The 14098-nt window shown below is 45.0% G+C and overlaps 1 protein-coding gene across 1 annotated transcript in view; it reads right to left on the bottom strand.

The window, feature by feature from the left end:
• Nucleotides 1-712: 712 nt before the first annotated feature.
• The window catches only part of PIGU (phosphatidylinositol glycan anchor biosynthesis, class U), a gene marked incomplete at its 5' end in the record, with an annotated part of 14863 nt that continues 1477 nt past the window's right edge, over nt 713-14098 (bottom strand). Inside the window, 9 exons of the mRNA XM_010187556.1 lie at nt 713-826; nt 3382-3524; nt 5108-5232; nt 6039-6182; nt 6672-6826; nt 8227-8324; nt 10349-10449; nt 11592-11701; nt 13226-13288. Coding sequence (XP_010185858.1) covers nt 713-826; nt 3382-3524; nt 5108-5232; nt 6039-6182; nt 6672-6826; nt 8227-8324; nt 10349-10449; nt 11592-11701; nt 13226-13288 — 1053 coding nt within the window. The remainder of the gene's footprint in view (nt 827-3381; nt 3525-5107; nt 5233-6038; nt 6183-6671; nt 6827-8226; nt 8325-10348; nt 10450-11591; nt 11702-13225; nt 13289-14098) is intronic.

The raw sequence follows: 14098 nt of genomic DNA, 5'->3' as shown, positions 1-14098 counted from the left end.
GGGCGGGTGTTCAGATGGGTTACCCACCACTCGCCCTGCTCCTGCCTTCACCCCAATTCCAGCTGTTGCAGCTGTTTGAGCACCAAGATTATCACCTGTGGCAGCAGCTTCAGCTGTCCCCCTGCCAACAGGCCATCCGTCCTCGGTCACCCGTTTGCTTCACAAGCGCCCACGTGCCTGAGCACAGGTGATTTTTGCCAGATCCCACAACAGCAGGAGAACACAGAAATGGCACCTGCAGCCAGGGCTTAGGCACCAGACACCCAGAGATTGCCTTGGGTCAAGCAGAAGCATTACTGGTCAAAGCAGTGAAGGGGGAACTTCAAACATCTCCAAGAAGCAGTGATGGTTTATGGTCCGAGCTCTTTCTCGGACAGAGATTCAGCCTTGGTTTTAGCTCAGACACTTTCTCCAGTTCCTGCTGGACTGCACAGAGTTGATGGCTGAGGGTGCAGTGAAAAGCACAGCTGAGGGAACAGGGGAGATGCTTCAACGGAGGCACTGCAGCTCCTACTTGCAGCTCTTACGGTCTCTGCGCTGAGCGTGCAGCTCAGGACGGTACTCCCAGAAGAACCTCAGCCCATTCATTCAGTAGGTGTCATTCATAAAGTCAGACCTCGTTCAGGGAACCTTCCCCACCCACCCCACATACCCCAAGCTTTGCACATTCCTTAAGAGTAGTCCACGTCCCAGGGAGTGGTGGGCACAATCCTTATTTCAAAACAAGCATGGCCTCTGTCCCATCTTGTCTCGTCAAATGCAGTCCGTGAGTGAGGTAGTACTCCCGCCGCAGGAAGGCATAGAAATAATCCGAGACGAGCAGGATCTGCAGGAGGGAGATGTTCAGACACATCAGTGATGGTTCAGAACGAGGAATAAAACGGGATGTGTTTGTGACAGACCCCGAGGGGGTTCATCATGCTCTGAGAGGAGACACTGCGATCCTGTGAACACTCCTTGTCCGCTGCCTTGCAGTATTAGGCCAAGAGAGACTTAAACTCATCTATTTGTGTGTCCTCACTGACACCTCTGCTAAGGAGACAGCAGCTCCATAAACTGGCTAAAATGCATGGCAATGGCATCTCCATCTGCGCCCCAGCTTTACAGCCCATCTTGGTCCCACCCACACGATTCCTTCCATGCAAGCACTGTCATGCAGTTTAACCCAAATGTTGAAAGTCTCCTGCTGCTGATTGCTATTGAGCACTTTTCAATTGTGATTGCTTTTCAACTGCCATTTCTACTCAGAAAGGGTAAGCAGCTTGCAGGCAGGAGCAGGAATACCACAGCTCCCCAGGTCAGGAAATAGCAGCTTTAGGAGTTTAGCAAAACAACACTTACCAGGCTAAGGAGTGAAGAGAAGAGCTGAAATGTCAGGGCCGCAGCTTCACAGTACAATAACCAGGAGCAATGGCAGACAAAAGCACTTCTTCCACCCCCATCACTTCTGCATCGCCTTCCTGCCCCCATGCCCTCACTGTGGGGCAGCCAACCCCGGGTATGTTTGCACACTGTCTCCCTTTAATGGTCAACAGTGCTGGCTATACCCCAGATCCCCCCCTGATCCACCTCGGGGCAGTGGCCTCTGCAGGGGCCGGCAGGGCTGCTGCAAGTGCAGGCAGTGACTGGCTGGCCCAGAGGTGCCATTTGTCATTTAGCCTCTTGTAGTGCGACCCTTCCCCAGGAATCCTGAACTCCTCCCACCTAGAACCAGCATCATGTAACTGCAGTGATGCACGTAACCTTTCAGTGCTAGACCAAGCTAGAAGTTACTGTCCTAATGTCCAGACGCCACTTAATGCATTGCTCTGGCACGATGTGCTCATCTATTTCCCTGGGGAATTTGCTCCAGAGAGAGCCTCACCTGAAGTGTGCTGCAGCACTAAGGGGACAGAGGGAGGAAGGGAAGTCAGGCTGTAAGCCAGAGCCTGCTTGGGTTACTGTTAAACACAGCTCCTGCGGAGGAGGCTTGACAGGAGGACGTGGAGGACCGAGTGGAGACTGAGGGAAGGAGAACCAGGGCTGCAGGCTGCTGGGGTCAGAGGAGAAAGTGCAAAGGAGAGCAGACAGCAAAGGGCAGAGATGCCCAGGCAGGGTGAAAACAGCCATGCTTATTCTGTCAACCTGTTTTGTTGGACACCATGGCTGAGTAGTGACATGCTGTATCAATATGGTTGATTTTACTTTTAACTAAAGCTCTCTGTAAATATCTTAATGGGAAAAGAAAGTGCTGAGGTTAGTGGGGATGAGGGACAGTTCTCTCTCACAAGGAAATCAGAAAGCAGATTTTTTGCTCTGTCTGCATTCACACAGACCACAAGACCTTGCAGAATCTGCTATGACTTCCTCAGGTAGGAAATAAAATCCTCTTAGAATATCAACAGTTGCCATTTGTAATTAAAGTTTACTGTTCCTGTCATTCCATAGCAAGCCATGTATTTAGAGAGCTAATGAACCACTCCCCATTTCCTATAAGCACTTCTTGGCAGTATCTCTATACTCTGTCTCACTGCACCAAGCCTCTCTTTGCTTTTACAGAATGGATGTTAGTCCCCATTTATCCAGGGAGTGGGGGATGTACAAGCAGGCGATTTTCAGCCCCTGGCAAAACTGCTCCTCTAGTTTTAGGAGAAGCAGATGAACATAAATGGCTGAGGCACATTCAAAATAAAGGCAGCTTTAACACGAAATGAACCCGTATGTGAAACTGTCACAGGGCTTAGGGACATAAGCAATAGCACAAAGAGGAAGGAATTAGAAAAGGTTGCGGTAACTTTGCACACTGAATCCCACCCTCCAGGGGTGCTAAGCTGTTTTCCCTAAGGAGAGTGAAAGCCATGCATCTCGAATGGCCTTGAGAGAAGCAGGGAGAGCAATCCCTGGCATGACTGGGACCCTGCGTGTGCCCATAGCCCTGTGTTTATGTTTCAGTGAGGTATAGTGCTCAGAAACATCAGTGACATGTCCCCGTGGATGGGCAGTTCTCCTTTGCCTGTTGTCTGGCCCCACTGCTGCTGCCCCATGGTTTTTTCCATTTCCCCTCTTTACCATTTCCCTCTCTTCCACCTTCTCCCTTCACGTCTGCTCTCAGTCCTGCCATACCGAGATGCTTTTCCTCTGCTATCAAGCAACATACCATGTAACCTGCAGTACGGCCTATTTGGATTGTTAAGCTATAGCTCAAATATTACAAGAAGTCTTTCCTGCCAGAAGGTGAGGACCAGGCAGATTTCAGCTGGAGCAAGGAGAGGCAGGGAGCTGCTATGTAGGGCTACACAGGGTGCAGAGCCAGACACATCCTGCAGAATTCGCTGGTGCTGACAGGACGCCCAGTCCAGCGACCTGCTCAGAGTGCAGCCTCGTTTACCTCACTCTACTAACCTGCCCTATGTTGAAAGTCAGCGTGATGGCATAATAAAAGTTGGAGTTGGCACTTCCTGCATAAATCCATAGATGCCACAGGACAGGGAACAGGAAGGAGCAGACAATGAGCACACATGACAGGATGAAGATGTTCCTGAGGACTGCAAAAGAAAACCAAGCTGTTAAAATGATGCATTACCGAGCAGCCACACTCACGCAACCAGCAATGGTATTTAGGGAACGTGCAGTGCAGGAGAAGCACTTGCCAACACATACTTCTCTCCAGTAATTTTTCACAGTTTGCTTTAATAATTTCCTGACTAGGTTTTATAAGAAATCCACTACATTTCCCTTTACAATAAATACTTCTGCCTTTGCTTGAGTGTGAAATCTTCATTTGTAGCTCTTTCCATCCATCTCCTGCTTCCAAACACTCTTCCTCGCAGGACTTTGGTGCCTACACTATAGTAACTAGCAGTTTTGAGAAGGGCCTTTCCACCAGCATCACGGTTCAGAGAGCAGAGCACGCCATTCCCTAGCGTTGTCAAGCTGACAATCAAGGAAAAAAATGAACCTGCGGGTTCAGAGATACTGTCTCAGGAGGTGGTAAGGAAATAAAAGCACCATATTATAATTCTTCTCGGCACCTGTGTTGCTGTGCTTGGCTATAGCTCAGCCAATGTCCCTGAAGGCAACTGAAAGACTCCTGATTGTTCTGCAGCCAAAGGGAACCAGCTGACATGTTAAGAACAGTCACATCCAAACCTGCTCACACCTATCTGTATTCTTGTTCAGTAAGTCTGTTAACTCACTGCGGGGTGGGAGCATGTGACTGTCTCTCTCCCTGTTCACAGTCCTCTTGCCTGTGTGCTTGGAACAGGCAGCTGAAATATGCTGAATCAGTGTGTCATGCTATGGCTATGACATGCTCAGGGCAAGCCTGGGGCTCCCTGCCCTGTTTTATCACAGCTGCTTTGGCCTTAGATTTCTCAGTCTGAAACTATTAGAACAGCTGGTATCCAAGTCTCTTGACTCCTGACTGTGTCTCCCGACATCAGGCAGGATTGCTGTCCATAAACACACACAGCCTGGGTTAGAGAAGACTGCAGTAAAAGGCCCAACCTGGCAGGGTTGGTCAAAGCAGCTGGTTCGAGCAAGAAACACCAGGAAAAACACAGCACTTGCAAGTCTCCCCAGTGTAGTAGGTTCTAGAGACTGTGTGAAAATCATCAGGAAGCTCTTTGATGATTTAAAGAGCTAGAGGGGTTCTTTATGAAGCATTTAAGAAAAACTGGACAATTGCTTGGAGTAATTCAGTTACTTTCACTCTAAGCGAACAAGCAGACAAAAACCAAAGAACCACTGCAAGGTACAGGATTTTAAGGCTGGGAGACTCACCAATTGCAAGAGCAGTGTTCAAATTACACAGCCCTAAATGGGAGTGAAGGACTGAGGATCTTGTGCAGGACTATAAAAGGTTCTTACAAAGAAGTTAATCTTCAGAACAACTTGGAGAGAGGGGGAAGATAAAGTACAAGTGAAAATTCCCTCCTTGACCAATTTCAACCCTACTCCTAAAGACACATCAGAGACACTATCACCAGATAAATCAAGCCTTCTTCCAGACACCCCAAGGAGGCCACAAGAGCCTGTGGACACAGGTCTGGTTTGGTTTAGTGGTGACAATTATTGGACAGGCCTTTTCCCATTCCAGATAAGGAACAAACAAACACAATGAACTTACATCTGTAAAGGTGGCTCCAGACTGGAAGGAAGGCCATGTACAGGGCAATGTCTCCCACAGTGGGATAGGACTTGAAGATAGAAATTATTGCGATCTGGACAAACATGAAGAACACAGGGTATTCCCTAGAAGGGATAAGACACAGAGGATAAGAGGATGCAGTAGAGTCTGTGGACGCTGGAAATAAACATCAGCAAAGATACAGATGTGCTGTAGAGTAGGCTCAAAGAGGTTCTCATAGCCCTGTTCTCTCCAAACAAGTCTCTGAGTGCTGTGTGGGGCAGACTGAGCTGCTCTGCAGAGCAACAGTGTAAGGGGATGCACTTCTGTTCACTGCCTTCACACAGAAACGTGGTGCCTCAGCTCAACATGCATTTATACAGTTGGCCATCTGGGCTGCTCTTCCCCGACTCTGTCCCATTCACTGAAAAGGAACCAGCACCACTCTTCTCAAGGTTCTTTGGAGAAGCCCATAGTTATCCCTCTGGTATGTCTGTAACCATTCCAAGTCAGAAAGACAAGCTCACTGAGAATCCAGGCATGCTAATGGGAGTTTCTATCAGAAAGAAGGGCAATGATGTCAGCGCAGTCTGCTACGAATGTCCCCAAAGTTTTCACTTTTTTTCTGACACTAAAGAACCTGAAGTTCCAGCTGAGAGTTCTTGCTTTCTCATTATGCTGGCTTATGCTGGCAGGGAGCAGGCATCTCTATAGCCTAAATTTCGTCCCTCTTATTGATGCCTGTAACACGACAACTATTGCATAGCAGAGCCCAGCTCACTTTATTTAAGAGGAATAAAGACTGTAACTTTGGAAATGAGGAGGATAGGCCCTGTTAAAAAAACCTATCTTATTCAGGCTTGTAGATCCAGACATCTGATGCTTCCACTGGAGAACAGAGTGAAAAAAACTAGCAGAGAAACATACTTACTTTAGCTTTATCGCCAAGGGAATGGTGTAGAAGAACACATTAATTTGAAACACACATACGAAGAAGAGACTAAAGTGTTCAAACATCTCTGCAAAGAAGTACCAGAAAAGGCCAATGTTGGGTGTCAGATCTGGAACGGAAAGGCTGAAATTTGAAAAGAAAAATCAATGTAACATTTTTCAATGGTTGCTTTTTTCACTGCCCTGCTTCTGCTACATTGTGTGCTACTGAATGGAGGACCTATATTTTAAATCTGTGAAAGAGAAACCAAAAGGGTGAAAACTTGGAGAAAAAAAGGACTAATCCTTCTCTATGCCCCAGCAGGATTTAAACTGTTTCCAAACAGACACTTCTCCAAAGACGGAAATTTCACAACCATAGCAGCTCAACAATCAAATCAATTTCCAGTCAACTAGTGGAAAACATCTCCTGTCTTCTCTAATTTCTACTGTTACTTAATTAACAGAAGTCGGCTAATGCCTGCTCTCCTCCACACACTCTTTATTTTTTACGTTGCCAGTAAAATCACAGACCACACACTCCTTAGAACAGGAGTGGGGCACCTGTGTGTGATGTGCAAGAAACAACATGGGGGGGCTAGACAGAAAAAAAAGTAAGAATCATTATACTTACATAAACCCGTAAACAGATGGGATGAAATCCCATGAGTTGAGAAGGAAGAAGGAGAGGCAGATGATGACAACCAGGCTGCACAGGTACAGGGCTGCATACTGCATGGTGTAGAGCCAGAAGCTTTTACTTTTCAGTTTTATTGGTATGAACTGACGCTGAAAATGAAATACAAGCAGGCAAATATCCCTTATCAGGTGGAAAGCCACAAGAAACACCGAGTGTTCAGAACATAATTTTAAATTGCTGAAACCATGAAATGCTGGCATTATGGCACTGGAAGGAGCAGCCCTCAAGGACAACTTGCTTGATGATCTTCACTGGCCAATTAAGCCATACACATTGCACACATGTCCAGAATTTGAAAGTAGCTAAGCCGGTCACTTCTGCCTGCAGCAAGTCAAGTCTCAGGCACTCAGTGTAAGATTTATACACACCTCCTCACAGCTACACTTGTATCTTAGATGTCTGCAATACTGTCTTCTACAGCATGAACCCACATCAACTGGGTGACTGAGAACCCTGCTCCATTACCCACCACCTTGTGGTTACACAGACAAGCACTCGTGCTCTGAGTGGGTTCCTAAGCACAGAGGAGCCCCTCTAAAAGACTGCCTCCCTAGACCAAGACAACTGCTGCAGTCCTGCCTCTGCCATGTGTCCTGGTAGGTCAACCTACCAGAACATGACATATGGGTCTCTCACTCCAAGAGGTCCCCTGACTGCATTTGTAAAGACAAATATCCACTCAGAGGTAAACACCTTTGGAAGGAGCACCTTATTGCTCAGAGTTCTGCAGCTTAAAGTTGGTGATACAGCTTTTCCATTTGTTACTCAGGTTTTCACTGGGAGATGTACAGCGAGTCAGCTCTAACTGATGTGGGCTCCATGTAAAGCACGCTCTGTTTTCTCAGTCATAGTGTCTTTAATGCCACTTGCTGGTTAAGTCACTGTTTACAGTATCAGCACAAGAGCAAAGAAAGAGACCAGCAGGAAGCATGCAGGCAAACTGGTGAGAAGTGTACTCTCTAGCAAAGACTCAGCTTTAAACCCTACCCTTGCCTGCAGACGTGCCCACCAGCCTACTGCTGGGCTAGTTTGGTCTGGAGCAGTGTCTGACTGCCCATGAATGATCCAGGTCAGCCCTGCTGCAGTTCCGTGTTATTGAGGAAGGAGAATGGACAAGGGCACTCAGCCACTTTCACAGGCACATACCTTTTGCCATTAAACTCCAAATCAGCACTTCTGAATGTGAGTTATTCAAACATACAGCTCCTCATTCCTCCTCTCCATGTCTAAAATCCTCATTGCTGTTCACATGATACAAAGAATAGCACTTATTTTGGGCAAGCTAAACACCAGCCAGTTCTGTAGATGACTTTCTGCTCCCTTCTCTCTGTGCGCAGGCATTTCCATTAAGGCTTCAAACTTCCCATGGCTTGAGGAGTGTCACTTCTTCTGGAAGTCAGGACTTGCCTGACTCCCCTCGCAATAGCCACGGCCTGTCCCTGCACAGCTGCAAGAAGATGACAGGCACCAACAGTTAGAAGTCACCTACCTGCAGAAGGTAAAGGAGTGCTGGAGCAAACAATGTGAGAGGGTAGAGTGACTGGTATGTCGCTAAGGCCAGGAACACAGCACTGAGGAAGGCACTACCTGGAAAGAAGCAAAAAAAAAAAAGTTCCTTTGTAAAGAACACTTAATGTAAACAGACAGGAAGCCCAAATGGGAAGAAATGCATAACACAGGGGCTTTACAAATATCAGAATACCACTTGAAGGCATTTTTAGCAGAATGTGTCCTGGAAAATGCTCTTTTCTTAACTACATTTTGATCAGAGAATGACTCATACCAAGGGGATTCCCCCACAGGAATGAACCAGTGACTGGTTCCTATCGCATCACTCACATACAGAAAGGGACCTGTGTAATTCAGAATGTATATAGACCATGCTGGCTGCTCTTTGTGCAGGGGAGTGCCTTCACTGAAGTCCTATCTGCGTGACACAGCTGTTATACTGGGCATGCTGGACAATCTCACCACCAGAACGTGTCAGGGCCCTGAGCAAAGCTTTGTGAAAGAGAGCAAGCGAAAGTCTACAGCTGAAGGAATGAAGTGGCATTAGCCCTGCTTTACAGATACCAAAATGAGGCATAGAAAGGTGTGCCTTTCTATGCAAAGTGTGCCTTTATTGAGGAAGCTTTATTAGAGGTGTTTCAGGTTGAGCTAAGTGCTGAGTACTCACATTGCCCAATTACCAACACCAGAAATCAAGCCCAAAAAGTCTCAGGTTAAACAATAAAAAGACAAGCACCCAGTGCAGTGGGCTGGTTATGGCTTTCAGTCTTATGTCACTCGATGGAAGTCATCTGTAAAAAGACAGCTCAGAAAGCAGGAATCCTGACTCAGTGCACTGGACTAATTGTACTGATACTGGCCACTCAGTAAGCTTCTCTCTGCTTCCACCTTTTAGAAGGGACAATACAAGGTTACCTGCTGATGAGCCTGCTCCATTCTTCAATTACACTCCTCTAGACAGGAACCTCCCTATCCTCTATGTTGTCAAGTGTTCAATTCTGCACAGCTCTGAAGAACTGGTACCAAGGAATCAGAGTCATCATCTGATATCCTCCCTTCGCCTACTTTAAAACCTAGAGGCTGCCAAACTCTTGAGTCAGGGAAAAAAACCACAGGGGACAGCCACTACTGTTCTGTCTATGGCTGAACTATTCGTTTTGCTGTATCAATAAACAGTTAAAAACTGGCTCAACTAAATGGACTCCACTTGTTTGCTTCTGCAAATGCTTTTAAATCAAAACTCTGCCTGCCTCAATTAGTCAATAATTGGAGGAAAACTTTCTTTTGGAAACACTAACAAAAACCATCTAGCAGTCTTTCTTAGCAATGTCTGGGTCTGGGCACTGTTGGAGACAAGAGACCATACTGACCTTTCCTGTGACCGAGCACAGAGCTCCTAAAACCTACGTGACTGGTACAAATAACATATGCTGAAAGACTTCAGCACTGGAGAGTCATAAAAGCAACAGAAACCTGGCATTATGCACAAAATGAATGAAACAGCTATTCTGTCACTATCTATTCAGCTGTACTGGTACGAGTGTTTGGTCACTGGTTTTGCTTCCCCAAGTTTAATTAGCCAACTTGAAATGAAGGTTACTGCTGTCAGTGAAAGCCAAATAACAGCTGCAGGCAACTGCTCGCTTCTGAATAAAAGTTCAAATATACCCTTTGAAAATAAATTGTATACAACACATTAAGTGCACATTCATGCAGAAAAGAGAGCAGCAGAGCATGATGTCTTCCCACGCACAGACACACATTTCTTCAGGACCAGAAAGCTATTCAGGAAAAGGAGTCACTTTTTAGAGACTGAACTTCTAGGTGTAGTGAGATGAAAGCAGGTTTTGACTTGACAATAAAGTCTCTTGATCTCTTGTGATTTCAGGCAGAACTTTGACCTTGCTCCAGACCCTGTTTCTGATGTGTTTCACTGAGATCTTTGTAGGAACCGCACTGGTAGAGTTCCACCTTATTATTATGGCAATTAAAAAAAAATTACAAAAATAATTATTAAATTATTAATTTAGTTAAATTAATTTCTGCTAGTTTTCTAATCTTTATAGAAAGACATAATGAATGACTTTCCTTCACTGTGTTACCTTTTATTGTAGCTAAAATGAAGAATGCAATGACAGTGTTGTTGATGGCACAGGTGGACTTTGCCACACAAGACATCACAGTGTAGGGGTTTAACAGGTAGCTGAAAGAGAGCAAAACTCGAGTTATAGTCATGCCATTCAAAGGAGGCACCATGTAATTAAAGAGACGTCCAAAGGGAAAACAGATGCAATCTGCCATTTCTTTCTGTTTGTTTACATTTGACGAGATCCTCTCATTGTCAAATTAATTCAGCTGAACAGGTTCTTTAGTCTGGAGCAAAAACCAGATCCTTGGATTGTAGCCTTGGACACAGTGTCCACGGGGAGCACACCAGATTTCCTAATTATCTCTTTACATAAAGACTTTTCTTCCTTCCCTGAGTCCCAGTCTGGGTTTTGCTATGTTTCCAGAGACAGCAGGATAGGTACAACTTAATGCTAACTGTGCTCCGGTAATGCTCAACAGTGTTAAATACAAAACAGTCTGCAATTTACAGGCTTTACCTTTCTCGCCCTGGGGTTTTATTTTACAAAATTCATAAAAAAGTAAGAAAAAACAACAACTTCTCTAATGGAAAACTCTCCCTGACACAGAATAATTCAGACAATAATTGATTTGTGCCAAAGCTCCAATAAAACATAATTCTTTGACATTAGGTACCCTGTTTGCATACTATTTATTTTAGATGAAGTTTTCTGAAACTAAAAATGATGCTTAGTATACAGAGGAACACCAAGACACATTATTAAGATGACAACCTGAAAATATCTTTGAATTATTATAAGCAATTCTGAGATATTCAAGCTGTGATATTCAGCAAACGTTTTTTTGACTGCTCAAAAATTCTCCTAACTTTTCTGAAAAGACATCCGAGACATTAGAGAGCCATAAAATCAGAGTTGATGACATTAGCATAATGGCAAAATAAATCAGAATGTGATCTGTGCAGACACAGCACTCTTGCTACCCAGTCAATGAACTTATGCTGCAGACCCTGTCCTGGAGGGTCGGAAGTGAATGTACTTCTTGGCAACAAACATTTGGAAAAGCACCTGCTTTTCACGTTCACAGTATTCAGTGCTGGGGGGGATTTTTATGCATAATAGGAAATTCAGAATTTCTGGGGAAAAAACCCAACAACAAACTTCAACAAATGCTGAATCCCCAGATCAGAGAAATAAAACCCAAAGGGAGCCGAGGAACCAGAGTAGCCTACTGCAGCCTACAAGACGAAATACTTACAATAGTGCTACCCTGAGGGGGATGTAGTGCATTTCCATGGGCGTCCGGATGAGTTCAGTCACATCTGGTGCATATTTATCCAGTTCTATGAGGAGTTTTTGCTTTTTGAACTGGACAAAGGAGAATGACCAAAGACTGTCAGATGAGGAAAGTAATTATTTCTTATTACTCAGAATTTCTGTGACTGTGGAACAGTATATATGAGCCCCAGGCGTGAGCCAAAACTCACTTATGTGAGGTGATGTTCAAACAGAACAAAAAACTCCTTTCTTTTCCCAAATACTTAACAACTGAAATGGAAGTTACGAGAAAGCTGATAACCTCTACATATCTGAACTTCATTAATTACCTGTGTCTAACTCTTGACACAGCTGAGAGTGAATTCACCTCATTAGAGTTCAATACTCTCAATCTTCCTAAATCTTGTCTGGCTCTCCAATGAAAAATTGACCTTATAAATTCACCGTTCAACATCCAAGCCCCTAAGAAACCAAGTCACAGAAGTATGTGGTCTTTGTTACTTTGAGGATGGATACCCCTATGCCAAATCTCCTTTAGGGACCCAAGATCTCTCTCTTTAATCTGTCTTGTTCTGTGATGCTCCGTATGGAGACAAAAGAGAAATCTGAATTATGACCCTACTGAACTTGTCATGGTGAGAAAGAAGGAGAGACACGCTGGCAATAAATTCTCAATGACCAAAGTAACTCACATGCAGGATTTTTACACGTCTGCAGATCTATCACAAGTTATGTCTTCAACCTCAAAGTCAGAGGACAAGGAGCAAGTACATAGTTGGATGGGAGATCACACAGACGGTGTAAAAAATGCAGCCTCCCTGAATTACCGCCCCTCTGGGACCGCACAAAAAGTTCTTTGAGCTACTTATGAGAGAGACAGATGGGAGAAATCACTCATTTTGAAAAACATGTACTTATAATTTGAAAGGAACAAGTAATATTTGGCATCAGACTTTCACCTCACTCAGTAGAATGATATGTGTCACCTCAGCATCCTTGGAAGGTTCATTACACATTTCCAGCCTGTGTATTGACTCATGCTGTGTGCAGACACAAGCCAGGTTCAGGGTAAAAGATTCCAGGCTCTAGCTACAAAATGTACAGAAGAGCGTAGCAGGAGTAGAGGAGGGAAAAGGAAGTGCTCAAGTCTTGCCAAAAGTCTTGCCAAATCCATCGTCCAGCAATTAAACACTTCATACTGCAAACAGCCACAACTGAAGGTGGATTTCTGTACACGTTCTAAAATCTCAGATCCCATCCTGTGCACCACAACCTTAGACTTGTCTGCATTTCATTGGCTACTGCATTCTCACAAATTTCTCAAACTCTTTATATTCCTTTTGGATTAAAGAATCTACGCTCCTAAAATCATCATTCAAGCGCAGTGTGGTAGCTATGGACACTTAATTGGTTTCATGTAATGCTGCCAGAACAAAACTTAAAATACCTCCACCGTTTACTACATTCAGTCCCCATGTTTATCAATCATCCAGATACAATCAGGATGCAACAAGGACTGGTTGATACTGCCTCTCCGGGCATGTATTTTCTTTGGAATAAGGTATTTATACTTGCTGGGATAAGGGGATCAGCAACACTGGCAAGTCAGCTTACCACAACTTTGTTGAAGTCCTGAATGGCCAAGTAAAGGGCAACAGCAGTTAGCACATCAGTTATCTAAAAAAGCAAGGCACAGACTGTAAGGAAAACAAACAAGTGGAGAAAAAGATACTGGACAGTACTGCAATGCTGAAAGAGGACTCTGATCTGACTCAGCTCATGAGGAGAAAAGCTTTAAAACCACTAGACTGCTGATTTGTACACTGTGCTCACACATCACTGCCTAACCTTGAAGCCATGAACTGTATAAAAATATTAATATTTATAAAACAAGAGAATGAAGAATTAAGGGGAAAGATGTATGCGAGGGTAACAGAACCGCTGGTCTAATTAGAGCACAGGCAACACTGGGGCAGTGCCCAGCTGGCTAAATCCACCTAGCCATTAATCCAGCACGGCAATGTCTTGAGCTATCTCCAGCTCCCCGCGCAGCAGGACAGTCACCTGAGCACTCGGCCCAAGCACAGCAGATGACTGTTAGCTCAGCACGAGACCTGCCCAGCAGGGATCTGGGGAGGCTCCACAGGCGGCATGTGCAGCTGGCTGCACCATTCTGTCCTTCTGAATAATGCAGAACTCAAACAGTTTACAGGAGACATTTGGAGGACTAACCCATTTGTGCTCCCTTTGCAGGCCTGGAGTTTGGCCATGGGTTTTAGTGAGAAACCTTGCAGTGCAGGGATTAGGTGGGGTGGGGACAAAGTACTTGGACCTTTAAGAGGTAATCTTTGAAAACTGAAACCAAACGCCAGCTTCCTGTCCCTCTGCAGGGATACTTATCGGACCAAGAACTCAGGAAAAAGAAGGAATATGTAGAACAAGGGGAAAGCCTGAACATGGGTGCTCACAGACAAAGCTGCCTTTCTA

Source organism: Mesitornis unicolor, unplaced genomic scaffold (assembly GCF_000695765.1).
Source record: "Mesitornis unicolor isolate BGI_N332 unplaced genomic scaffold, ASM69576v1 scaffold41036, whole genome shotgun sequence".
Taxonomy (NCBI): Eukaryota; Metazoa; Chordata; class Aves; order Mesitornithiformes; family Mesitornithidae; genus Mesitornis; species Mesitornis unicolor.
Note: the sequence above shows the minus strand (reverse complement) of the source record. Positions and strands in the feature narration are given on the sequence as shown.